A 26,386-nucleotide genomic window follows, 5' to 3' on the forward strand; every position below is an offset into this window, starting at 1 on the left:
TCTGTTTGTTGGGGGTTTTCTTTGATGGGAGTCATTCAAATGGGTATGAGGCAGTATCCCACTATAGTTTTCAGTAACATCTTCTTTCATCCTGTTGTTGGGGGTAAGTCGCAGTCAGTTTTCTTCATCAACCAAGTATAGATATTTCATGAGCCATAAAACTCGAAAATCCAGTTAGCTTCCTCCATTTCCACTCATCCACCGTTTTCATTGAAATTATATTCACTATTAGAAAAAGACACCATTCATTGGTCTTCACTTTTATTGAAATACAAAATGTTAAATATGCAAGCTGTACTAATGAAGGTGCTCCTTGAAGTTGATAAAGGAGGACTGGGCTGCTTGTGGCTTCCTGCAGGGGAGAGAAAGAACAGAATGTCAAGATGGTCACCCTTGTTGCCTTCATCCCATCCCTCATCATGATTTTTCTTGCATCCTCTTCCATGTGCTCTTGCCACTTCCCTTGATTTCCATTTGTGACATCTTAGTCTATTTACCAAAATGTGATCTTTGTAAGACCTAATTTAAAGCATATCACTTCTTTTTTCTAAAGCACTAGAAAGGCTTCCTGTCTCACTCAGGTAATAATTTTTAAAGGTTTACCATGTGATAGCATAGAACCATGAGATCTGACTTCTCACTGCTTCTCCTAATTTGTCTCTGCCATTTTCCCCAGTAACGTTCTCTTTTGGTCACACTGTCTCATTGCAGTTATTTAAATATGTTTAGTGCATTGCTACCCCAGGGCATTTGCACTGGCTGTATTCTGTGCTGGAACACTTTCCCTGCATAAGAACCATGTTATTCACTCCCCAACTCTCTCCATTCTTTGTTCTGATTTCATTATTTCAAGAAAAGCTTTTGAGTGAAATATCTATAGGAGTACAGTATCCATCATTCTGCGTTTTCCTTTCTCTTCCTTTATTCTTCCTTTTATCGTTTTTTGCTTTCTGACCTGTGATGTATTTACCACTTTATGTTTTCAGATTCTGTTTCTACTCACTAGAATATACGCTGTCTGAGTGTAAGAAATCTATTTACTTTGTTAATTGGCATATTCCAAGCATCTAGAACACAACCTGGTGCACAGTTAGTGTTGGCAAATATTGGTCAACAAACAGTTCCATGTCCAAATGTCGCCCCATTGGATGGATTAGGCACTGAAAGCTGTTACGCTGAAATGATGCAATATTGTGACTGAAGTGTCAGAAACCAAGAGAAAAAATTATGTGGTAAATGTTGGAAGTATTGAGAACAACTTTATACAATTCACTATAAAATATAATTTTAAGTATGCATGTTGGAGAGAAACTGATAATAGTCTTATAATCTAGTGTGAAATAAAGCTGTTATGAGTGAAGAAAGTAATCATTTGGTACAGACTCAATGTACCCATTCTATAACATTGTAATCAAAATAATAACAAAAGTTACGTTGGAGCTTGAAGGAACTTCTTGACTGTGATTGAGGATTCAGAAGCCAACTCTAAGTGATTGGTGATCTGCATTGTGAGAACAGTCTGAGAACCAGAGCCTAGATCAGTACAAACTCTACAGTGTAGGATGTATTTTCTACTATCTGGTAATGGTACCCGGATGTCGGTAATGTGGTATTTGCTGTGACATCCTCACTCAGAGGATCAAAATGCTGCTTTCTCCAGAGTTAGCTCCTTTGTTTACTGCATTTTGTTCAGGGTTTGATGCAGTGTTTGGTTACTTAGTGTCTCTCTCTCTCTCTGTGTGTGTGTGTGTGTGTGTGTGTGTGTGTACGTAAGAAAGGGAGAGTAAAAGAGAAAGACTATGAGAGATAAATGAATATAAATAGTAATGGAAGCATGAGTATGTTTCCATTTTAATAATTGTTATCCTTAGTTTTTCATTATCACACTCTGCTGCAGCTTTTCTTACTTCCTTGATTGATTGACTGCCTGATTAATTGTAGAGTTGGAGGAGTCCAAATGCATATAAGTCAGAAAAAAAGTAGCAGATAATCACCAGACTATATCAACAAAAACACCAATTTGACCATCCAAGTACTCAGCTGTCATTTGTCATTGGACCTAACCACCAATATCACTCTCTCATTTATTTCACACACCACCAACAACTCTCAATACTTAACCATTTTCAATTGCCCGGAAAGAGGTAGAAATATCTTGTCATGGACAGTCGTTCTATGGTGGGCATTTGGGCTTTAGCCCTTGGAGTTTCAAATGATTGCTGTACCTGAAAAATAAAATAGGCTGTAAATGAGATAAGACTCTTTTCAGGTCTCAGAAAGCATTTTGCACCATGAACCAGACAACACCTGGAATGAAAAGAGCTTGCAGGTTTCATAGAACCAAGCCCATGGGCATTCTAACTCCTCAACATTGCACCCTGCCTCTTAGAATTAACACTCCCTGTCAGACTGCACTCTTTACATCAAAATAAACACCTTGTGTCTAATCCAACGTCTTTCAACATTCGTTTTCTCTATTTTCGATTTCTGACCTACAGATCTGACAATAAGTTATTCCTTGGAAATTGTTCATGAAAACTGGATAAGGAAGGGCTCTGTAGTTTCAATGTCCACCAAAGCTGATTCCTCAACTGAAGGAGAATTAAATCTAAGTATCTTATCTTTTTTTTTTTTTTTTTTTTTTTTTTGAGTTGAAGTCTTGCACTGTCTCCTGGGCTGGAGTGCAATGGTGCGACCTCAGCTCACTGCAACCTCTGCCTCCCGAGTTCAAGCAATTCTCCTGCCTCAGTCTCCCAAGTAGCTGGGATTACAGGTGCCCGCCACCAAGCCTAGCTAATTGTGTTTTTTTGTATTTCTAGTAGAGACATGGTTTCACTATGTTGACCAGGCTGGTCTCAAACTCCTGACCTTGTGATCCACCCACCTCGGCCTCCCAAAGTGCTGGGATTACAGGGGTGAATCACCGCACCCAGCCCCAGTATCTTATCTTTAAGACCCAAACACTGAACAACTTTCATATCTCCACCACTAAGCTGATCTTGAAGTTTTTCTGCATCAACTAATTGGTAAGAGTCTACTTATCCTAAATCCAGAATTTTCAGTTCCTTTTTCTATGAACATCCTTGAAAGTACGATATCTAACTCCTAATTATCCAAAAACATTTAAAAGATTTAGCTTCCTAGATCTCTATTCACAGGAACTCTGTCTCAATGTATGCTGCATTTCCTCCTCCTCCTCCTTCTCCTCCTCCTCCTCCTCCTCCTTCTCCTCCTCCTCCTCATCCTCCTCCTTTCAGTACTTTTTTTTTTTTTTTTTTTTTTTTTTTTTTTTTAAGACAGGGTCTTACTCTGTTGTCGAAGCTAGAGGGTAGTGGTGCAATCTCAGCTCATTGCAACTTCTGCTTCCTGGGCTCCAGTGATTCTTCCACCTCAGCTCTCAGGTAGCTCAGATTACAGGCTCTAGTCAATATGCCTGGCTAACTTTTGTATTTTTTGTAGAGACAGGTTTCACCATGTTGCCTAGGCTGGCCTCAAATTCCTGGATTCAAGCCACTCCACCCTTCCTCGGGCTCCTAAAGTGCTGGGATTACAGGAATGAGTGACTGTGCTGGTCCTGGATGATTTCTTCTTTAAATGCCAAGGTGTATCTTTCTTTCCCATAGGAGTTTTACTGTTTTCTACAATTTTTACTTTACTAATAATTATACTATTCTATGTTAATGCCAATCCTATTTTCTCCCTAAACAAGAGGGAGCATTTATCTACGTATTTATGCATCTATTTATTCAATAATTATTAGTTGAGTGTCTGCTACATGCCCGGTTTGTTGAATTACTGAGCAAATCCCTGCCATCCTGAAGTTTGCATGCTAATGAGTAAATACAAGTTATAAAAAACAGACATATAAATAAACTATTAATATATGCTGAGTGGGTGGAGGTACGAGCTATGGAGAAAAATAATATAGGAAGTAGTGGGAATAAGGAATGTCCCAAGTTGGGCAAGGAATAGAAAACCTTTCCTTCTACACATTTTATTGAAAGAATGACTTCATTTTGTTCCCTCTCACATGTCTTCATGGATCCTATCACAATCTGTAAGCGTATATTCGTTGGTTAACCCACATTTTCAGTATCCATATCTCCCACGAAAATGTGAGTCCTAGAAGATAGGCTTACGTCACGTAGGCCTCATTTACCCCTCTATCACTAGGAGGAACTCCATGACCTAGTGGACCACTCAGATTTCATTCATTTGATAAACTAAGTAATAAAAATTATTTCAAAATATTTTTCCTTCTCTAAAACTTAAGAACTTATAGTCCATAACATAAAGCTTATGATTGACATTTTTTTATTTTACTTTGATCTTCTGCTGGGATACATTGGAATTGTCTTTTCCTTAGCCATATTTCAAACAGCCGAATGACAGAAACTAGGTACCTCTCTACTTTCACTTCCCTGACAAAGATTGTCATTGTGAAGTGAAAGGCGAATCATGACAAATTCTTCCTGAAGAAATAAATGAATAACTAGAAAAGAAAGAGACACTTACCTTCCGAAATACTTCCTCTAGGTGGCAGCACCAAGAATATTTCTGGAAGCACGTGATGAGCTGTGTGATGAAGACGGAGCCCATTGTGCTGTCTCTCCAGGACACGTTATCTATGATGATACAGATGGATATGCCTTGGGCTATGACTTTCACTATGTTTTTGTTTATATTTCCATTTTGAGAATTTTTTAAAAAGAAAAGCATAGCTTGGGAATTATCTTTACAGATTTGTAGGAAGCACTTACAACCTGACATTTACCCACTTTCCACAAAAAGTAAACAGAAAATCTAGCAAAAGGTGACCAAAAGTTGCAGTTCGTAAGCATTGCAAGAGACTGTGTAATGAATGAATTTTGATTCTTGGGATTGACTTTCTACTACAAAACTCACGCTCATTCTCTCGGCGTTTATGGGGGCTTGAGAAATAACTGGAATTATCCCACTTTACAGAGGAAGGAATAGAAGCTCAGAAAGATGAAGCAACTTCCCCATGTTCACACATTGAGTAACCAACAAAAAATTGCTACCAGGCTCTATGGTTGTTTGCAGATTATGCCACACTGTCTTTCACCATATAGTAAACAAAATGATGAACACATGACAAGTTTCAGTTATAGAAGACAAAAAAACGTGATAAAAATCTACTGTACAGGATGGTGCCAATAGTAACCAATACTGTTTTATGTACTTGAAATTTGCTAAAAGAGTAGATTTTATGCTAAGTATACTTCTTACACACAATCACGGAATGATGATAATAATAAACAGAGAAGTGGAAGAATCTTTAGGAGAAGAGAGATATGTTCATGGCATAGATAGTGGTGATGATTTCAGAAGTACATACATATCTCCAAACTCATTAAGTTGTACACATTAAATATGTACCATTATTTATGTCAACCTTACCTCAATAAAGTGGTTTTAAAAAATAAGGTTTAAAAAATATACAAATCAAAAACAGCCAAATGTACGCTCCTTAAGATAATTACCTAGAAGTGAAATACTAACCAATGTTCCCTGAGATTAGACCTAATCAACCCCACAACTTTGGAGCCTGGTGAACATTGGGGAGTTCCTTCATCTTTCTGAGCTTCTATTCCTTCCTCTGTAAAGTGGGATAATTCCACTGAATTCTTCTACTTGTTTTAAAGGGTATCCACAGTTCTAGTAGGGCATGCAATGGCACTGGTCATTGTAGAATCACATGGGAAATATGGAGAAGAAGACTTGAAGTTGATCATTTGAGAAAGAGATGTCATTCCTGGAATCCATAAAAACACTATGTAAAATGTTAAATGGGCTTAATTTAAAAAAAAAAAAAAAACAGAATTCATCATATGTTTAAATGGTGAGTGGTGAATGGGTTCCCTTGTATTGGGTTGCTTTAATATTTGGTATGCCTCTGACTGTAAAGTGTAATACTTATAATAAAAGTACAATTTTCAAAAATGTGTGTTTTGGAGGGGGTAGGAATCTCTTTTCATATCACACATAAGATCATGTAAAATATGTGGAGAGCACACAACATTCTATCAGGTCATTGTTTCATAGGGATTCTTGATTTTGTAGATTCATTCAAAAGGTAGCCTCAGGCCCACAAGTCCCTTACTGCCACTAAAAGATACATACGTGGGGTTGACGAGCAGAAAGCAATGAAGTCCTTCTCCACATGGGTCTTGTAAACAGCGTCTTCCTCCAGGTTCTCAGGTGACTGTGAAGAGGCCACTTCCAAGGATGCTGGAGAGTCTCTGACCCACAGTTCCCCATGGTTTGCTGTAGAGACATTAACTTTCTGCACACTGCTGTGCCTCCCACAGAATGGCTATCACAATTGCTCACCTTGTTCTTTTTGAATATTCATTCTTACTAGTTTCATACATACAGAGCCACACAGATACAAATACACACACAGACACACACACACACACACCCCACTTTGCTTTCTCTCCAGTGTCATTCAACAATGTGGCTACTGATAGTGAAATCATCTTGAATTTACCATTTTTAGAAAAAAACCTCTGTTTTCTTTCGAAAAATAGCTTCCAAGAGCTATGAGACAATTGGTCTCAAATTCCTGACCTCAAGCCATCCTCCTGTCTTGGCCTCCCAAAGTGTTGGGATTATAGGCATGAACCACCATCCTCAGCCAGCCATGAGACAATTGAATCTCTGGAGCAAAACTGAACTGCAACATTCTAAAGTTCCCTGATCTGTTTACTAATTTCCCCCTCAATAATTATAAGAAAAAGGGAAGCTGTTTTACATAATGGCCCCAGTTTCAAAGGAAATTCTTCTCAAACCACACAATGTCCAAATGTCTGTAAAACATTTACAAATCAAGCTATCATGAAAATGATTCCATTCCAAAGTTTCAGTATTTCTGTCTAACTTTGATTTAGGGATTCTGATGATCTCCTTCACCGCTTACTGTAGATAAAATTGTACAGAAATTTCTCCGCTGATGAGACAATTTCTTATTATACCAGACCCTTAGGTAGAGTTTCTTTAGAATTCATTGTGCTTTGTTTGCACTGGATGGGGTCTAACATTGTTTCCCCTAAATATAAACCAAACATCACAATTCTCTGCATACACCTTCGTAATTGTTAGATGTCCAGTCTCAGCACTCACCGCCTCTGCAGGCCTGGACAATGATGACCTTGGGTTTGTCCTTTAGACTGAGGCAGTTTCGGTTGTTGAATATCTGGAAGATGGTGTCATAAAGCAGCACATCTGGGTTTTTCTCATCATGTGCAGTTCCGCAGATTCCCTCCAGGATGCCATGAGACATGAGCACCAGGAATGTGCTATCAGAGGACTTGTGCTCTGGTCGGGCAGCAAATGCCCTCAGCGCTGACTCCATATCCTGTAAAAGAGCAATGTCTAACTTCAGTCAGAGAAGCATCACAATTAATAGGACGTCCCAGATTTACCATGAGTGAAACAAGAAACATATGTGACATCCGGGTCATGGTGCTTCACATATTGCTTACTCAGTCACGACAACTGTTTTATGGTTTTATTTTTCCTTCTCTATGGGGCTGTGGGTTCCCATTTTCTCTTCCTGCTGACATACTCTCTTCTTAGTATTTTGTATATTGTTATGTGTTACTCATGTTACTTTTTCTTTTCCATCTCAATCTTTTCTCTTCCTACCTACCAAGAGTCATGTGTTATAAATGCAACACAGCACTTTCTTTGTAAAATCCGTCCCACTATGCTTAGAATAGAATCAAACTTCTGGCCTGACCATACTCCACCCTCATACTGTGTCCATTCTCCTTCAACCTCTAGTCACGCTGGTCTTCTCTTTGTGCTTCTCATGTGCCAGGTTCATTTTCAGCTCAGCTCTTTCACAGTAGCGTCTCCTACTTTGAAGGCACTGCATTCGTGTCTTTCCAAAGCCGTCTCCAACCAATCCAAAAACATGGCTCCCCACCCTGCAATTCTGTCTCATGTTTCCTTTTTCTTTTCTTTTTGCTTACTTTTGGCTGTCTTGTCATTGTTTTATAGGCACACACATGCACACCTGGTGCTTGAAGTTGCCTTTTTTCTTAAAATTTCACTGTTTCTCTCCACTGTAACCTAGATGAATGCCGGCTGGGAGCTTCCTGTCTCATTTACAGACCTATTCCCAATGTTAAGAATAGCTCTTGGCACCAGGTTTAGGACTCAATATTTGTTTTACAAGTGTACTCCCATTTAGCATTCATTAGTCTATAATTTTCTGGGGATTCTTGGGGCTGCATCCCAATCACATGATTTGGAATTCAATAAGAAACATGAAAACATGTGCCAATCATGTTTAGTCTAGTTTTCCAGAATTGAGGATATTTGGAGGACCAAAGAGACATAGATTTACCAATCTAGTACTCTCATTTTGCATACACACACACACACCCACACACACACAGGTTGTTAAACTTTGTTGAGCTGGTTGAAACTAAGTAGTTATTAGAAGGATGTGTGTTGAATACGTATGTGTTTGTGGCAACTGAGGGGTTCTTACCCTGGCTGTCAGATTCTCTTCTACATCCACACTATAGTCCAGACCCTCAAGCAGCTCCTTCATCCCTGTGATGTCAAAGTCAGCTCCATTCCTTGGAGGCAGATGATCAAACTCTGTATTGCATATGATGAGAGCCAGGCGTGTGCGGTCATTTCTCTCCTTTATTGGATAGATCTGCAGGATATGGAGATGCAGTAAATTTAATTTACTCAAGTCTCCTTTCAGCCCCCTTATGCCTATCAATGTTGCTTTTTAAGTCTTCATGCAGCTGCTTTCTGCTCTAACTTGCATCAAAGACACTGACTTTCTCTCTCTGAGGAACCCAGGGAAAGAACCAGGACATATCTGAAATGGTTATTCGAGAATCTTGAGGAAACTAGATAATTTCTACCCCTTTTCTTCTCTCTTTTCTTCTTCAACTACTCCAATCTTTCTTAGCATTCAAAGTTCAGGTCAAATTTCATACAAAGCAAGAGATGTTGTCATTGGCTCCATTGAAAAATGAATACAGCAAAAGTCTTTGCCTTTGGAAGCATAGCTATTTTGTTACTATTTTTAACACATAAATGTATACTGTTTTTCAAGCTTTACTTATATTTCCCAAGTATCCTTCATGTCTAGACTTTTCAACTAGAGTGCAACCAATTACTAGTCAGCTATCTTATCTTGTAAATATGTTTATTCCATGACTAATGCTACAATTTTCATAAAATCCAAATAATTACAAGAATAAATACATGAGCCATAGAAATACCAATTTTCTCTCAACTCGTGATAAAATGATCTGCATTATGGGTTGAGAGAGGATTGGTATCATTGTGAAGTCACATAATCTTTCCCTTACTAAAAGCAGTATTGCAAATGGTTACTGCCATCCCCACCCCCAATCATTTAGTGCTGTAAGAAATGGTGCACTGAAGGAAAGCAATGATTTCTCTTCTTTTTTGCTGTTTAATGCAGATAGCATAGCACCTCTTCAGCTCTTTCTTTACATAGTCTCAGGAACTCTTCATGAGGGCAAAGCTTGAGGGCATCTGCAGATTCTCCTGACTCAGGTGGTCTAGCCTCCATATTCAGATGAGCTGCAGGATATCACATAACATAAATTGTGATTTCTGCCTCTGTGACCCAATTTATCACCTAAGAAGCTCGAGAGAGAAGATGTCCTGGGAAGAAGATTTCTTTACATACAGGGGTTTTAGTGGTATCTCATATCTAGTATTCCACATCAGGAGATGTATTGCTACTGGAAAAGATAGAAAAGAAGATCTACCCAAACATGTAATCATACATTCTGATCATTCTGGGGAAAACATTTCGATGATGTTGGGGTTAAATTTGGCCTTTCTTTATACGGTCGAAAGAATTTGATTTTTCCAAAGGTTTTACTCCAGGATACTCATTTATCTGTGTGGACTTTGTATTGTGTCTGTGCAAGAGTATACTGAGTAAATAGTTGTCAGAGTGCTATCTACTACAAATTTAATGTGTGTTCCATGTCCAGTATTTAATTTCTACTATCACACGTAAAAGGTAAAATTAAACAGGTAACATTAATTCTAATAACATTTATTTAACATAACATATAAAAAGTATTATTTTAACATGTGTTTTTAACCACAAGCCAAATGCTTAATAGTTATCCCATATAGGATGGAACAAAATCCCATTTTGGAGTAATTGTCCCCTCCTAATCCCCACTACACATACTGATACATACATACATCAAACCACAGAATATTGAATCTTGTACTTTCAAGGCATTATTTTTTAGCAACTTTGCTGTTAATTTTTAATGATTCTAGAACAAATGAACTTCAATTATCCCTGTGCAGATTGTAAAGCCAGCTATTTGTAAAGCCAGCCAGTCTGAGCTCTGGAGATGTAACAACTTGTAAGAGTATCTATGAATGTCAAACCTTCTGAGCATCTCTTTTCATAGATTACACAGTAATATATGACCTTTGGTCCTATTTCAGAAAATTCTGCCAATGTGAAGACATGCTGGATCCTTGGATATTCCCTGGTTAAAGGGTATGTTTTCTAGTCCAAAGTTTTCTGTTTGCAGTTCACTTACAGGTTTGGAGAACTTCCTAACTTAGTCATCTCCTAATGATAATTATGTGTGTATGTGTAGATACAGTGTTTTCGGGTAAAATTTAAAATGAGATAGAATTTCTATCTTACATCCAATAGTAAAATTAGCATGAAAGCAAATCATTTCATTACAAGATAGTACATATTATAGTACAGACTGCTGCCCAAAGAGAGCTGGGTACACTGTAGTTACACTGGCAGTGTACCTAAATTTTTCTGGGATCACTCTGGAGACTCCATCTGAAGATAGAGCCCAGGGAGCTACTAGACCCCGCCTGTGAGGGGCTGCAGCTGTCTTATTCCTGCCACAGCCTCTGCTCATCAGATAGGTTACTTCAGTTTAGAATCGAATGCTCATTGTAATATCTGGGTTTGCTAAAACCATTCTGAAGCCTCTATGACTTCTACTCTAATTCCCATTAGTTGCACTATCACTGACTTTTTGAAAACGGAGATTGTTTCCATGCCATCCCAGGTTTGAGAAAAAAACAAAACCAACAAACAAAAAGCCCTGCGAAGGGACCAGTTTAAATATGAATGAGGATGCTACCTTCTTATAATCTTGAACAACTGTCATGCTATCACGTGCTCCCTGTTGGTAGGAACACCCCTTCTTCACAGAGGAGTGCTGATTGAAAAAGCTCATTTGATATGGTGAGGTCTCAACAATTTATATTTCCTTTTGTTTATTACTATTTATCATTATTGGTAATCTGTAATACTTCATGGCTCAATCTTTAAGCTTAAATTCTGGGGGGGAATTGAGTCTGTCTCTGGTGAACTTCAATGTGAGAATGTTTAACCTCTAATAATACATAATTCAATCTGGGGCAAAAGTTCCGAAAAGAAGTTTTAAAATTTTAGACACTTTATAGAGATTCTCCTTATCATATTTTGTAACTCGCAGAAATAAGTAAGCACTGGAAAAGTCTAGTTCATAGCATCCACATAATAATTATGAAAACTAATATTTATTGAATGCATAATACTTTATTTATTTATTCATCCTATGTTATTTAGGCATCCACTGTGTGCCAAGAAAACTACTGATTACTGTTATTAATTGGTGAAGAAACCAGTTGCGTTCTGGTAGGAGAAACTTGGTAGATGTTGTTTCTGTTTACTGAGATGAAAAGGGAATAAAAATGAAACAGTTTTATTCTGGAGAACAAAGTGTATAGTTTTAGCTGTATTTGTTTTGTGATGCCAGCAAAACACTCAAGTAGACCTGTTGAATATACTGCTAGAGCTAAATGAGTCTGGAGTTCAGAGGAGAGAGTTCCAGATGAGAGCAAATATCTTGGGAGTTGTTGGCATGTGGTGCCTGTCATTATAATGTTTCTAGGCCTTGACGATCTTATGAGAAAGTACTGGAATTGTCTTCATTTCACAGATGGTAAGACTAACAAATAGGGAGCTTGGGAAGTTAAGCAACTTGCAGGAAGTTGCATAGGTCACAGGTGACAGAATCTAGGTTTAGTTCTATGTATCTCTTACTACAAGGTGTGAACTATTAACTATTTTTGTACAAAATCTAAACACAAGGACTGGATTCCACCCTACAAAAGGTGAAGTGGTCTCTAAAAGGACAATGATAGGTTTAGTGAAAATGATAGTTGAGGAAGGGAAAGATAAGGGTATCACAGAAGACACTGCTTAGGCCTTGGAGTTAAATAGATTCTGGGAAAATTGAGACATTCATTGTAAAAGACCAGTCTTACCTTTTTTACTGGGGGATATTTGGTCTATGTTAAAAAAGGTTTGAAGAAGCATTTGACCTGCCATACGTTGTTTCTCTTGGATAGAGTCTGCCATGACCCGAACTTTGTCTTCAGTTTTTGCATCATAATACTTCTTTTTTTCCTCTTCCTTCCAGTTCAGCACATTCTGTTCCACCAAGTTATCCAAAACGCCAGTGAGGAAATCTTTGCCCAGGGATTCCAACATCTTAAGTGGCTTTTTTCTCTGGTTGCCCTCTGTTAGAAATAGAAAGACTCCTTTAACTATGGGCGCAGCTTAAAGAGTTTCACCGTCACTTTAGATGTAGTTCTACAATGTGAAATGCTTCTGAAAGTATGTCCTACTTCACCATCTGTCTTCCTGTACCCGTAGATTTCTGTCATTCATCAAATTCCCACCCGGTTGTTTAACAATTTATTGCCACTTAATACTTTTTATTTTCTTTTTTTTCCTTTTTCTTTTCTTTGCTTTTAGCTTCTCATCTTCCTTCTGTGGCATTGGACCTCATGCTAACTTCCTGGTCTTCCACTGCATTCATTTTTCTCTTTTACTGGTTCACAACCCATAGTGATAATGATCTGCCTAAAATATATATTCCTGGGAAAGTCAATGCTCTTGTCTAGAATATAAATTCTTCCTACTAGACTATATGATTTTTACTCTTTTCTGTATTTAGTTTTCTTGGTGAAAGAACTATATATTTGAATTTGCACTTTTTAACATACATCCTATACCCCCATCTTCATATTCAAAATGTTTAAAAGTACTTAATATGCTTGCTAAATACATAAATTAAAGAATAAATGGATGAGTGCATCCATACTTATAATTCTTTCAAATCTTGCTGTCAATGAAAATTTAAAATGGAAAGTAACCTGATTACTAATCTTCCAGTGTAGTCGATTAATTTAATTTGACACCATGTTAATGTATTACTCCTTACAGTAATTTGAATATTTATGAGGAAATATAGATATCAAAATAATACACCCTTTATTTCAATACAACAGATATGATTTTGGCAGATTGTACAGAGAAATGCTGGATATCTTATCAATTCTCAATCAATGCTATGAAGACAATTATACAATCCGTGTAGATGTAAGGATAGTGTTGACACAAAATGACATCTAAAGAAATCATGTCAGGACATTGCACAAAAGCTTTGGCACAGAAGCACCAGCCTCATTGTCTGGGTTATCTTGAATTCATATTTTGATAAATGTTTATTGGGCAACTATTATGAGAAAGACATTAGATATTACAAACCAGGAAAAAAGTTACCTAACATAAATTAACTTAATAAAGGGTAACATCTCCCATGTACTTATTATAAATAAAAAATGAATGCATACAAAGCAGTATAAATCATCATTATAATTATCATTATTATTTACAAATCACTGTACCAAGGGTTTTACAAATTTTAATATACTGGACCCTCACAGTAAGCCAGTGGGGTAGTTATTACATTCCCTATTTTATGTTTACCATTTAAATAATAACTTGCTTCATATCACATGAATTAGGATTCAAATCTTGGTTTTTTCCACCATATTCTATATAGTTAATCATGATATGGTTCAATTAAAATAGTTAATATTCATTGAGTCCTCATCATGCCAAGTGCATTACTGAAATTTCACAAAAATTCCATGTAAAACATATATTAACCTCTCTTATATGGAAAATGAAAGGTAATAAGTAATTAACTCAAATAATGTGAAAGAACACCGAGTATATAGTAACTGGGAATAAGAATTGAAATCTAGTGAGTCAGAATCCAGAGCCCCCATTCTTAATTCATCAAACTACATTGCCTGACAGTTGGTGAAGAGCTTCTTAAGAGAATGTAGACAGGATGTTTAAGGGGCTCAGTAAACATTAGTACATTCCAACAGGTGAGATCACAAAGGCTTCTGAGAACAGGTAGCAAAAATATTAGTCTTGCAACATCATGTACAGATGTTGGAACACAGTGTGATTTGCAAACAGTACACAGATTAGTTTGTGGGATATCCAATCTGCCTGAGTTCTGGGCTTCTGTTTTATTTATTTGTGTGCTCAGTAAACTAATATAGTGTTGACTGAATAAATGATATGTGAAGAAATATAATAAGCAATAAAATTGAAGAGCTTTTCACAGAAAATGCCACGTATGACAAACACACAGCTAACATACTCAATGGTGAAAAGTTGAAAACCCTTTCTCTAAAATAGGGAAGAAGACAAAGATACTCACATTCACCACTTCTATTCAACGCAGTTCTGGCCAGAGCAATTTGACAACAAAAAATAAATAAAAGGCATCAAAATTGGAAAGGAAGAAGTTTAATTGTGCCTGTTTAAAAATGAAGTGGTCTTATATACAGAAAACCCTAAAGGATCCACAAAAATATTTTGGAACAAATAAACAGATTCAAGAAAATTGCAGGATAAAAAAATAAACATAAAAATCTGTAGTGTTTCTGTATAACAATAAACCATCTTTAAAAATAAATACATTTCTATTTAAAATTGCTACAAAAATACTTAGAAATCAATTTAACCAAGTGGGTAAAAAAAAAAAAACATGTACACATAAAAGTATAAAATTCCAACCTGATCAACATGCTGAGACTCTGTCTGTATAAAAAATTTAAAAAGTTGGCTGGCCATCATAGCAATGTGCCTATAGTCCTTGCTTCTTGGAAGTCTGAGGTGGGAGGATTGCTTAAGCCCAGGAATTTGAGATTATAGTGAGCAATAATTGTGACACTACACTCTAGTCTTGGCTACAGAACAAGAACTTGTCTCAAAAATAACAACAATAATAACAAATCTCAAAACTATAAAATATTGATAGAAGAAATTGAAGAAGACAAAAATAAGTAGAAATATATTTTGAGTTGATGGACGAGAAAATTACTATTATTAAAATGTCCATAATACCCAAAGAAATCTAAAGATAAAATGCAATTCCTATCAAAATTCTAATGGCAGCTTTTACAAAAACAGAAACAAATCCTAAAATTTATATGGAATCACAAAATAAAAACCCTGAATACGCAAAGCTATTTTGAGTAAAGGGAACAAAGATGCAGGCATCACACTACCTGAGTTCAAAATAGACTACAAAGGTACGGTCATCCAAATAGCACGATAGTGGCATAAAAATAGAAACAGAGAGCAAATGAACAGGACAGAAAACCCAGAAATAAACCCAACTATTTACAGACTTTTCAATGAAGGTTTCATGAACACACAATCAGGAAAGAACAAATTCTTCAATAAATGGTATTGGAAAAATTGGATAACCACATGCAGAAGAATAAAAATCTCTAAACATATACAAAAATAAACTCAAAATGAGTTAAATATGTAAATGTAAGGACGCAAACTGTGAAACTACTGGAAGAAAACAGAGGGGAACAACTTCATGACATTGGTCTAGACAATAATTTTTGGATATGACACAAAAGGACAGGAAACAAAAGCTAACATGTGCAAATGAAATTACATGATAAACTAAAAAGCTTTTACATAGCCAAAGAAACAATCAAAAGATTAAAGAGATAATCAACAGTATGGGAGAAAAGATTTGCAAACCATACATCTGATAAGGAATTAATATGCAAAATACAAAGAACACAAACAATTAAATAGAAAGAAAATAAACTGATTTAAAAATAAGCAAAGGACCAGAATAAACATTTTTCAAAAGAAGACATACAGATAATATGTATATGAAAAATGATCAACCTCTCTAGCCATCAGGGAAATTGAAGCCACAATGAAATACCACTTCCCATCTGTTGGAATGGCTATTACCAAAAAGACAAAAGATAACAAATGGTGGAGAGGATGTAGAAAAAAAGAAACTCTTACACCCTGTTTGTAAAAACATAAATTAGGCCCTGTGTGGTGGCTCACGACTGTAATCCCAGCACTTTGTGAGGCCAAGGCTGGCAGATCACCTGAGGTCAGGAGTTCTAGACCAGGCTGGACAACATGATGAAACCCTGCTTCTACTAAAAATACAAAATTAGCCGAGCGTGGCAGTGGGCACCTGTAATCTTAGCTACTCAGCAGGCAGAGGCAGTAGAATGGCTGGAACCCTAGAAGTGGAGGTTGCAGTGAGCCGAGATTCCACGACTGCCCTCCAGCCTGGGCAACAGAGTGAGACTCTATCTCAAAAAAAAAGAAAAAGTAAATTAGCATGGTCTTTATGGAAACCTATATGGAGACACCTCTGAAAGTTAAAAATAGAGCTAAAGATATGATCAAGAAATCCCACTATTTAGTATACATCACAAATTTGAAAATAAGTGCCTCAAGGAGATATCTGAACTTCTATTTCCATTGCAGCATTATTCACAATAGCCAAGATACAAAATCAACCTAAATGTCTGCAGACAGATGAATAGATGAAGAAAATGTGGTTTATATACACAGTGCAACACTATTCAGCTTTTAAATGGAAGCAAATCCTATTGTTTCTGACAATATTGATGAACATGAAGAACATTGTATTAAGTAAAATAAGCTAGGCCAGGCACCAAAAGACAAAATATCACATTATCTCGCTTATACGTAGAATCTAAACAGGCTAAACTCATAAAAGCAGAAGGTTGCACATAGATAATACAATATTTATTTGTCAAATAAAAAAATAAATAAGTAAATTAAAAGTATGGCCTGAGGTATAATCTGCACATTCTGATGGCATCCATTATATGCTTAAAATAATAAATAAATCACCCTCAAATTTATGGATTCAGCCCAGATGTGGATGTCGGTATTGAAGCCCATACATCCAATATACAAAGAGGTATCTCAACTACATCTCACAATCTCATTCAACCCAACTTACAAAGATGAACTGTTCGTTTTTTCATTTCCATCCTTCATTCTCTTTTCCATATACTAGTAAATAATACCTATACTCCATGTACAAAAAAAGCAGCAAAAGCTGGTGATATTCAACCTCTTTGGCCTTCCCTGTATCTTATTTCCCTTCTTAATTCACATTGCATCAATTTTATTTGCTAAATATTTTCAGAATCTGACCACTTCTCTCAATTCTAATCGTTCATTACTTCTATTCAGGCCAACATCCTTTCTTTCTGAAGAAATAAATTCATAAGAACTTTATCAACCTACTCTCCACCCTTTCTACTCTTCACAATGAGGAGTGTTCCAATATCTAGATTTGACCATGAAAACTTTCAGCCTGTTCTAATCTAGGCCTTCTTATTCACTCGTCTTCTGATACTGTTCCCACTCTGCTCATTACATTCAAAACGTTCCGCCTTTCATTTAGTTTCTAGAAAGCTTCTATTTAGGGATCTCTAAATAGAATTTCCAGCCCCCACCTTCTCGTTCCTTCTTGTTTTCCTACTGCTGTCTGTCTAACCTTCAAGTCTCAGATTAGATGGCTTTTTATTCCAGGTAATCAAGTCTCTTCTTAGGGATCTGTATATTTTCAGCAACCCCGTTTCTAATTTCTTCCGGTTTTTGTACTGTTCTCTGTCGATCCTCCAAGTATCAGATTAGATGGTATTTTCTTTAGGGAATCCTCTCTGATTCTTCCAGAGGAGACATGGTCAGAGGTATATGCCCCTAGGGCGCCTTGTATCTCCTTAGAGTAGCATATTTTTTTACACTTATTTATTTATGTATGTATATATTTTTGTGAGACAGTTTCACTCTGTCACCCAGGCTGAAGTGCAGCGGTGCTATCTCGGCTCACTGCAACCTTTGCCTCCCGGATTCAAGCAATTCTCCTGCCTCAGCCTTCTGAGTAGCTAGGACTACAGGTGCATGCAACCACGCCTGGCTAATTTTTGTATTTTTAGTAGAGATGGGGTTTCACCATGTTGGCCAGGCTGATCTTGAACTCCTGACCTCAGGTGATCCACCCATCTTGGCCTCCCAAATTGCTGGCATTGGATTACAGGTGTAAGCCACCACGTCCAGCCTTTTTTTTTTTCTTTTCTCCATTTAATTGTGATTCCCAGCCTACTTATCACTATCCACTGTTAGATTTTATGCTCTGTGAGGACAGGGGCCATGAAATACACCTGCATTATTTTTGGCATTCAGGGGATATTTATTAATTATTTACTGAATCAGTAGTCAAGGCATTGTAGGAACAAATGAATAAAATGTAAGTATGGTTCAACTCTTGAAGAATATGAAAACCACTTTTGCAAAATTATAACGGAGGAAATTACAACAGTGAAATAAATCAGACTGGGAAAGCCTTTGTGGCTACCTGTCTGCGGTTTGGTGCCTCCTGTCCAGCGATGGATCCAGAAGCTAGCCCAAGTTGCCGCCTAGTTCTCTTGGACTAGGGGCTGGCTCTGGTACTGTCTCCACTGGCAGGCACTGCCAACCCAGTGTGCATGCATTTAATTGCAGTGGAGAAATAATCCTGGATAGATGTCCTCTAACTGTAGCCCTATCACAGGGTTTCTGTCTGTAGTCACATTGCAGGGTGTCTGGACTGGTGAGTAATCTAGGTGCGCCAATGCCTCCTTCCTTCTCCTTACTGGTTCTGTGACACCATAGTGGGGTGTCTGTCTGTAGCCCCATTGCAGGGTGTCAGAACTGGTGAATATACTAGGCATTGCTAATGCCTCCTTCCTTCTCTTGACTGGTCTGTAGCTATATGATGAGGTGTCTGTAGCCCCATTGCAGGGTATCTTTTGTCGCTCCACCACGGGGTATATGTATGGCTCCACTGGGATCTCAGTTGGCTCTAACTAGTAGGAAGAGTCTTGGTTCAGGAGACTTCTCCTCAATCAGGAAGATTTTGAGATTTCTCAGACAGAGAACAGGAGGATAGTTTGGAAGGGATACTCTTAGAGTTCCTGGTTAGGGATCATCTGATTTGGAAGGCCCCCTGTCTGTCCCATCTTTGTGCGTGTTTGTATATGTGGAGGGAATCTCAGATGGAATTGCTGGAGGAAGTCCAGCAAGCCTAACTCAGAGAACTCTTCTTACCTGTTACATTTGATGAGCCCTGGAGAAAGCTCAACAGGCCTGTCTCATGGTGACTATCTGCTCTTTGCCTTACCCAGATACTCCATTGTGAATTACTGTTCTGAGGTCATCCCTCCCCATCTGGAGTGGATCAAAGACAACAGGGACCAACAGGAAAAAGTTTGACCTTTGCCAGGTTGGTATTGGGTGCTGAACGAGGTGACTAGTGTCTGTTTTGTTATGTGAATTCTGCTGGGATGGAAAATGTTACACAGTTCCCCATGCAGCCGGTTGGGCAGTATCTTGCATTTTAAGAATCTTGCCTATGGTTCCATACGATAGAAAATGGTGATTTTTTCTTGTAAAGTGGCTTGAATCCCACAACCATCGTGAGGTGAGCAGGGTGATCAGAAGGCATTCCATTCTTCTGGAAGTTGCAGAGGAAGGGAACCCAGAAATCTGGTATGCCAGCAAAAAGAGTAAGAAATTCTTACAAGCTAGGTTTCTGGTCTCACTCTCTTTCTCCATCTGTGTAAACAGTAAATATCACTCTTTGTCTCTCTGTAAGGGTTTGATTAATAGAAAAAAGAATTTGCAAGACTAGTCCTAGCCTGTAGCAAATCTGGTGTATTTTCTGCTAAGAATTTGTCTTTCAGTGTTCTGTAACAGAAAGAGGGGTATTGCAGGATATAATATGGGTTTAGGACCCCTTTAAACCTGCTTTTCAAGCCAGCTCAGCAGGCTGGACAATTATAAACTTTGCTATGGGTCCCTGAAACCAATACTGTATGGAATTTCTGTCTTGTTTGGTCTCCTTAAGATCTTAATCTTGTGACCAAATGTGGATACTTTCTTTTGGTTTACACCATCCAGCCCTAAAAATTTTTCTTGAGCAGTTAAAAACCTTGGTAACGTTAAAAATGGCTTCTCTAGTATCCTTCTTGGAATAGCAATGGAAACTTCTCAAGACTGTAACTCAGTAGCTAAGACTTTGCCTTTTGACAATAGCTGCCCAGGTTCTATTCTTGACTTCTGGAATGATTTCTTTCTGGCTTACTATTTGCATAACTTTGCCATTTAATGAGGTTCCCCCAAAACTCCATGGGTAGCTTCTGATTTCCTCTCTTGAATTTTCCTTTCTCTGAACTACCTTGAGGAAATTCTAAATCTTGTAAAAAGAAACTGCTTACCATGTCTTTGAAGCACCTAGGAGGTTACTTTTGGTAAAGTTCAAAAGCCAGAAATATTGCCTGCATGGCTAAAGTTGGGTAATAAGAAATTTAAAAGGATTTTTTTAAGAGCACTATGGTTAAAAGTCAGCTTAATTAAAAGTGAATAAACAAGTTATGGATAATTTTAAAAGGCTTTAATGTTTTTCTCTTCTTGGATCTCATTTAGCCATAAAATGTTTTTTTCTTCTTAGTCAACTGAATTATTTTTCTCCATTTTTTTGTCTTGCCACTCTTAATGCACACATGAGAGGCCCTAAGATAACTTCTGATAGCCTGGGACTCCTTGGAAAAAACAGAGGAGGCACCACAGACCCCATTTCGGCAAAAACAAACAACAAAAAAACAAAAAAAACCCCTCTGTTTTCTTCATGACACCCAAGGAATTAAAAGTAGATAGATCCCTCTCAAAATCAAAGGCTCTGTTCTGTTTTGCATTGTGTTGTCTGACAGTTTGACTTTTGAGGATATCAGAAATTACTTTGCATTATGAGAGGGCTTTGGTATGTAATAACTAGGTAGGAAATATACTTTAAGGGATGGCTAATAGTATTTTCAGAGGGATACTTGGCTCTTTGCACACTTGAATTAGAGAAGCATGCTCCGGGCCACCTGGAAGATGTGGAAACATCCCCATAACTGACTGAGAGATGAGACTTCCTTGGGGGATGGCCTGATTTCAAAATGGGCTGATTGGCTTTAGGTTGCCTTGCAATAAAATGCAGGTTAGAAGCACTGTTCTCTCTTCTCCAGTAATATTTCCCTCCTTTGGGGGATCAAGGGTCCAGTATAAAATGGCACCCTTCATTTTGGAGATCTGTCTTTGCCTTCAGCCGTGGCTGCTTATTTGGCTCGGAAAAAAATGCATGCTTTTCTGGCCTCGTTCCTCCGAGGGCTCCCCTCTGAAGCCAGTAATCCGGTTAACAACTGGCAAATAAAAAATCTTTGAAGTACTGAATTTTCTGTCTTCTGTATATTTATATTAACTTCTATAATTCTGATATTATTTAGTGTACATTATTGGTAATTATTGTTATATAAAAATTGTTGGATGCCACAGAAGTAAGCAAAATTCCTAGTTGATTATGGCTTTAATAGGGTCTATAGACTTTTGTCATCCACAGACATTTTGTCTTGCTTTGGTCCTTTTCAAAAGGCAGTAAATAATCAGATATAGGACTCTGAGTGCAGGTCTCAGATAACTTTAAAAAATTGTGCTATTGGAATAGAGGAAAAAAATGAAACTTCCAGGACTCTTACAGAGAGCTGATGTCTTAAAAGTTACCAATCCTTTTGTTTTCAGAGTCAAGATATCTTATTTCTTTAGAGATATTTGCAACTTTTAACAAGTAGGTAAAATACACTCCTGTGAAAAAATTTTGAAGCATATTTGTTTCTCTCTACCTGATTTCTCCAGAATTTGGAAACTCTTTGTAAGTATTCTCAATTTATGGCAACGTGGTTAATTCTGTAAGTACAATAAAAATCTGTTTTCTTTTGTAACATGACACAATTGGAAAAATTGGTTATTTTATCAAGGCTTTGACTGGAATGTCACACTTCCCTTAAAGAATCAAAGTTGATTTATACAGTCAATAAAAGCCCTTTGGGGAATCTGGCCTCATACCTTGTCTACACAGAGTCATTGTACAAGGTTTTTGATCTGTAGTAAGTAAAGAATATCACTTTCTAACAGGTTCATGAGCTCCAGGTTATCTTGGGACCTTGAGAGAAAAGGAATTTACCCAACCCATAGGTATTTAAGAGTACAAATGTGTGGCTGGGATCGGCTCTTAAAAAGTCTTATCTGAGATTCCTCATGAAACAGAGTTCCATCAAAGCCAATTTAAACAATGAACAGCTTAAATAAAAAATAATTATTCTTACTGCACTTTATGCAAATAGTCAGGCCAAGTACAATAAGACTAAAACTTATTTTGGTAAACACATTAGTTCTATCATAATTTATTTTTAATAAAAATGGGATCTGGAGAGAAAAATTATGCTTCAAAAGAAAACATATAAATACATCTGTTGTTAGTTGTCCTTGAGTTTTTTCTACAGTTTGGACTAAATCCTAAATTCTTTGTGGATTAGAAGTCCCCAAATTAATGCTTTCAAATCTTTGCTTTTAAAATTGAGAATTGTCCTCTTCATCCTAGGATTTGTTATTTACCTTACAGGAGGCTATTGGCTTAAATATCACAGTAAAACTACAGAGGAGCGTACTAATGTTTTTGCATTGCAAGCATTGGAAACCCAGTCAGTCCTGCATGAGTGTGCTCATACAATTGCAAAGTGGTTCCATTCTTCTCACCTTGAGGTTCACTCTAATTTCCACCATGTCCCCTGTCAGCAGGAAGAAGCCAGAGTGATCGATGGCCTTTTCCCATCTTCATAGCCTACACCTTCAGATTAAGCTATTAGAAAACCCAAATGGAGGGATTGAAAATGCCTTTGCAAAATTATAACTGAGGTAATTGCAACAGTGAAGAAATAAGACCTAACCGACTCTATCTTGCTTCTATCCCTTAAGCTGTTCTTATTCATTCCTGGGTATAGGCCGAACATTCAGTTCATGGTTTGACTGAAACAAAACTGATAACAGCCTTTTCTCGAAAACACTCTTCTTGTCTGGGGTCCAGTCTCCCTTTGCAGGACTAACAAATTAGCTACAAGATTAAAAATTACTATTTAAGGGTCATGCAGCCTCTGGCTCCTAGAGTCGGAACGTCCCCCTTGTGCTCCCAGGGATAATATCACTTTTTAAAACCTAGTATCAGCACTTAATATATTTTGCAGACACTACTCAGTGGATCAGCTGACACCACCCAGAGCAGTAATCTAACCCAACCAGTTCTGCCATCGTACCCAGGAAGAGAAGACAGCAAGAAAACCTCACTTTGACACCCTATGATTCTAATCAATAATCCCTACTTCCCAAGCCCCTACCTGCCAAATTATCTTTAAACACTGTGATTTCGGAATGCTCAGGGAGACTGATTTAAGTAATAATAACACTTCCGTCTCCCGAACAGCCGACTCTGTGTGAATTATTCTTACACCATTGCAATTCCCCTGTCTTTATAAATTGGCTCTGTCTAAGCAGTGGGCAAGGTGAACCCGCCTGGCGATTACAAATTCTTAATAGCAAATCAGGTAAGTTTGATTTCATTTAACAGACGATAGTTGCATATTGGACGTTTCAGCAGAAGGAAGGCGTGTTCATTCCCCTGTCCATTCAGGTACATTTAATCAGCATAAATTCTTGAAACTAACTCTGCTAGTATTGGGGGTACCACTTTTGAAGCATGTTTGTACACTTTAACGTTTGCAGTCAAGTGGGAAAATAGATATGCAAATAAGTAAAATGAAAAATATTATAAGAATGTAAATCATTAGCAGAAGCTCAAGAAAAGCATAAGCAAAGTGTGACTCAGGTAGAAGATAGCTTTCCAGAGAAGGCAGGGTTTGGCACTGAGACCTGAAGGACTGGTAGGAATTTGGCCCTTGGAAAACTAGGGGCTGGTCTCTTGGCAGAGAGCAGTGAAGAAAGAAGCACAAAGACGTTCGGGTATCTGGTGTAACCAGAAAACTGGAAGAGCTGGGCTTTAGAAAAAATAGAAATATGAAGCCAGGACTGAAGTGGCAGTGATCAGAGACAGGGCAAGTATTTGAAGATGTTTGCAGAAAGGTAGAGTAATAGCAGAGTTTGAGAGTCATGCCCACCTGAGACCACTCCTCCTAACAGACTTTTGACCTAAAGCATATTTTGAAGGCATTCTCTAAGTATCCCCTTCAACTATAATATGGCAATAATAGCACAACTGTGTTCATTGATTTTAAATATTAAATCAGAGAGAGTGCATGAAATAGCTATCATACGCTAAGTATTTTTTAAAGAGACGGTTACTATAGAATTTTTTTTTTGTTATTATAATCACTGAATGAAAGCAGCAGTGATAATAAAAATGGAAGGAATCAATTAGAGGGAAAAACTCATCAGTACCACAGTTTTGGTTCCAGGTAAGTGAAGTAATACTTAAACATATTATAGGATACAATTCCTCAGGAGTTTAAGGTAGCAATAACTGACTACATTTGGTTGTTTATAATTATCAAACCACGACTTGTTTTTGACTAGTGGCTTTCAATTTCCCCTATCTTTATCTAATGATCCCTTGATTCCGGAGCTTAAGTTAAATGTTGTGAAGTGAGACATAAACCTCGGAGAGAATTGTTCTACAGGGAGAATCAAAGGAGTAAAGAAACTCAACAACAAGGTAATATAAGTGAAGTAAATACAGTATTTTTTTATGAAGCTGAAATCATGCTTTACAAAGATTAGTGGAAAAAATGGATACACATGTTTCAAAAGGTAGAAGAACTTGTCTGAAAGTTCAAATATTTTTTTAAAAAGGCAATAGGGAGCCACTGTATGTCCCTGAGCAAAGTTAATTAATTACATTAATAGATCACTAGCAGGTAAGCAGAGAGTGTTAACTAACTGGTCAACTTTCCTAATAACACTAATCTGTACACAAACCTATGTCAAGTCAGTTTCATAAGAATTATGTGACAATCTTCAAAGGTAATAAATGCCTGCAGGGTATTTAAGATTGAGCTATTCACGGTGAGAAAGGGGGTACTCATCTGACTTTTTTATATGACTACAGATTACTGTGATATGTTAGAAGGTTTAGAATCCACTGATCTAGTCCAATTTCTCCCTTTGCCTACGAGGAGAATGAAGCCAAAGAAGCATATTACCTGCTGCAATACTAGCTGCCTAAGTAACTCATGACTCTATCCCTTAGGCTTTTTCAGCTTCTGTGTATAAGACAGATGACCTGAAAGTTGTGTGCAGAATGGATTGGAGAGTTAAGTCCTGGAGAGAAGGAGATCAGTTAAAAACGACAACAACAGCAAAACAAAACAACAGTGATATTAATCCATGAAATATTATATTAAAGTAGTCAGTACCAGGAACAAAGAGAAAGGGGAAAAATTGAATCACTTTAAACAGAGAAAAAATGTAATTCACAATAAGAGATGTCAAAGAGGGTAACACTTCAGAGGCTCTCAGATCTGATTCTGGGAGAAAGGTTTATGATCTGGGCAATTAATTTGGAATCAAAAGAAATATTTCAGAATGCATTTTGAAACTTCTAGAACACACAAATAACTTCCTCTGGCTTTCTTTACCCTCACTTTGATTACCAGAAACTAAAAGAAAAGAATGATTACCAGAAACTAAAAGAAAAGAATTAACTTCTTTCTGGCTAGAAGACATCTGGAAAACATATGATCTCTCTAACAACAGGTCCCATGATTCAAACTACACACAATCAGTAAGAAAAGGAATTCAGAATGTGTGCTAGTGGCTCACTTCCTTTCTTGTGTTTATTACAGAGCAATAAATCAAGTGTTTTCTAAGATCCTACTCCCAAGCTGCTAGTCAGAAAAGGACTCACCCGCCATAGTTAACAGCCTCTGTCCTTTTCTACAGCGTTGAAAAGAGCCTCAGACTCAAAATGAAAGTAAACTATGTCTTTCCTTATTGTAAAGGGCGGAAACATGTAATTACAGATTGTGAAACTGCCGTTCAGACTTCCAGGCTCATTATCAGGAAGTGCCTTGTCGTCAGCAAATTGGCATGCAATTACTGGAATTTAGTTTCTGACGTGGTGAAAAAAAAAATGGTAAAACATTGTCCTGTGGTTTGACACCTTAGCCTGTTTCTTGTTTCCTGTGGCCACTCTAACTTCTTCTATCCAACTGTCTCTTCTCTTCCTGATCTATCAGTTTTTCTTTCTCTGATCACATAAAA

At 37.4% G+C, this 26,386-nt stretch overlaps 1 protein-coding gene across 3 annotated transcripts; it reads right to left on the minus strand.

The window, feature by feature from the left end:
- Nucleotides 1-248: 248 nt before the first annotated feature.
- LOC102116921 (caspase-4) lies at nt 249-26,092 on the minus strand. 3 transcript variants are annotated; one of them, XM_065528923.2, is made up of 10 exons: nt 26,031-26,092; nt 16,410-16,527; nt 12,343-12,597; nt 9,497-9,606; nt 8,525-8,698; nt 7,147-7,381; nt 6,145-6,288; nt 4,516-4,625; nt 2,122-2,225; nt 249-352 (listed from the first exon to the last, which is right to left on the minus strand). In XM_065528923.2, the coding sequence occupies exons 3-9, from the start codon at nt 12,566-12,568 to the stop codon at nt 2,127-2,129; spliced, it is 1,098 nt and encodes a 365-aa protein (XP_065384995.1). In that variant the 5' UTR covers nt 12,569-12,597; nt 16,410-16,527; nt 26,031-26,092; the 3' UTR covers nt 249-352; nt 2,122-2,126. The 3 variants fall into 3 exon arrangements, with proteins under 3 accessions (XP_065384995.1, XP_005579541.3, XP_073868724.1); XM_005579484.5 differs by lacking the exon at nt 16,410-16,527; XM_074012623.1 differs by lacking the exons at nt 9,497-9,606; nt 16,410-16,527.
- Between the last annotated feature and the right edge of the window lie 294 nt (nt 26,093-26,386).

The sequence above is a fragment of the Macaca fascicularis genome, chromosome 14 (assembly GCF_037993035.2).
Source record: "Macaca fascicularis isolate 582-1 chromosome 14, T2T-MFA8v1.1".
Classification (NCBI taxonomy): Eukaryota; Metazoa; Chordata; class Mammalia; order Primates; family Cercopithecidae; genus Macaca; species Macaca fascicularis.

Excerpts from the sequence above, each read along its gene's own strand:
- LOC102116921 (XM_005579484.5), bottom strand. Across the intron at positions 7,382-8,524 it reads AAGAGAATCTGACAGCCAGG|GATATGGAGTCAGCGCTGAG; the intron begins GTAAGAACCCCT and ends GCTCTTTTACAG. Across the intron at positions 6,289-7,146 it reads TGTCCAGGCCTGCAGAGGCG|CAAACCATGGGGAACTGTGG; the intron begins GTGAGTGCTGAG and ends ATGTCTCTACAG.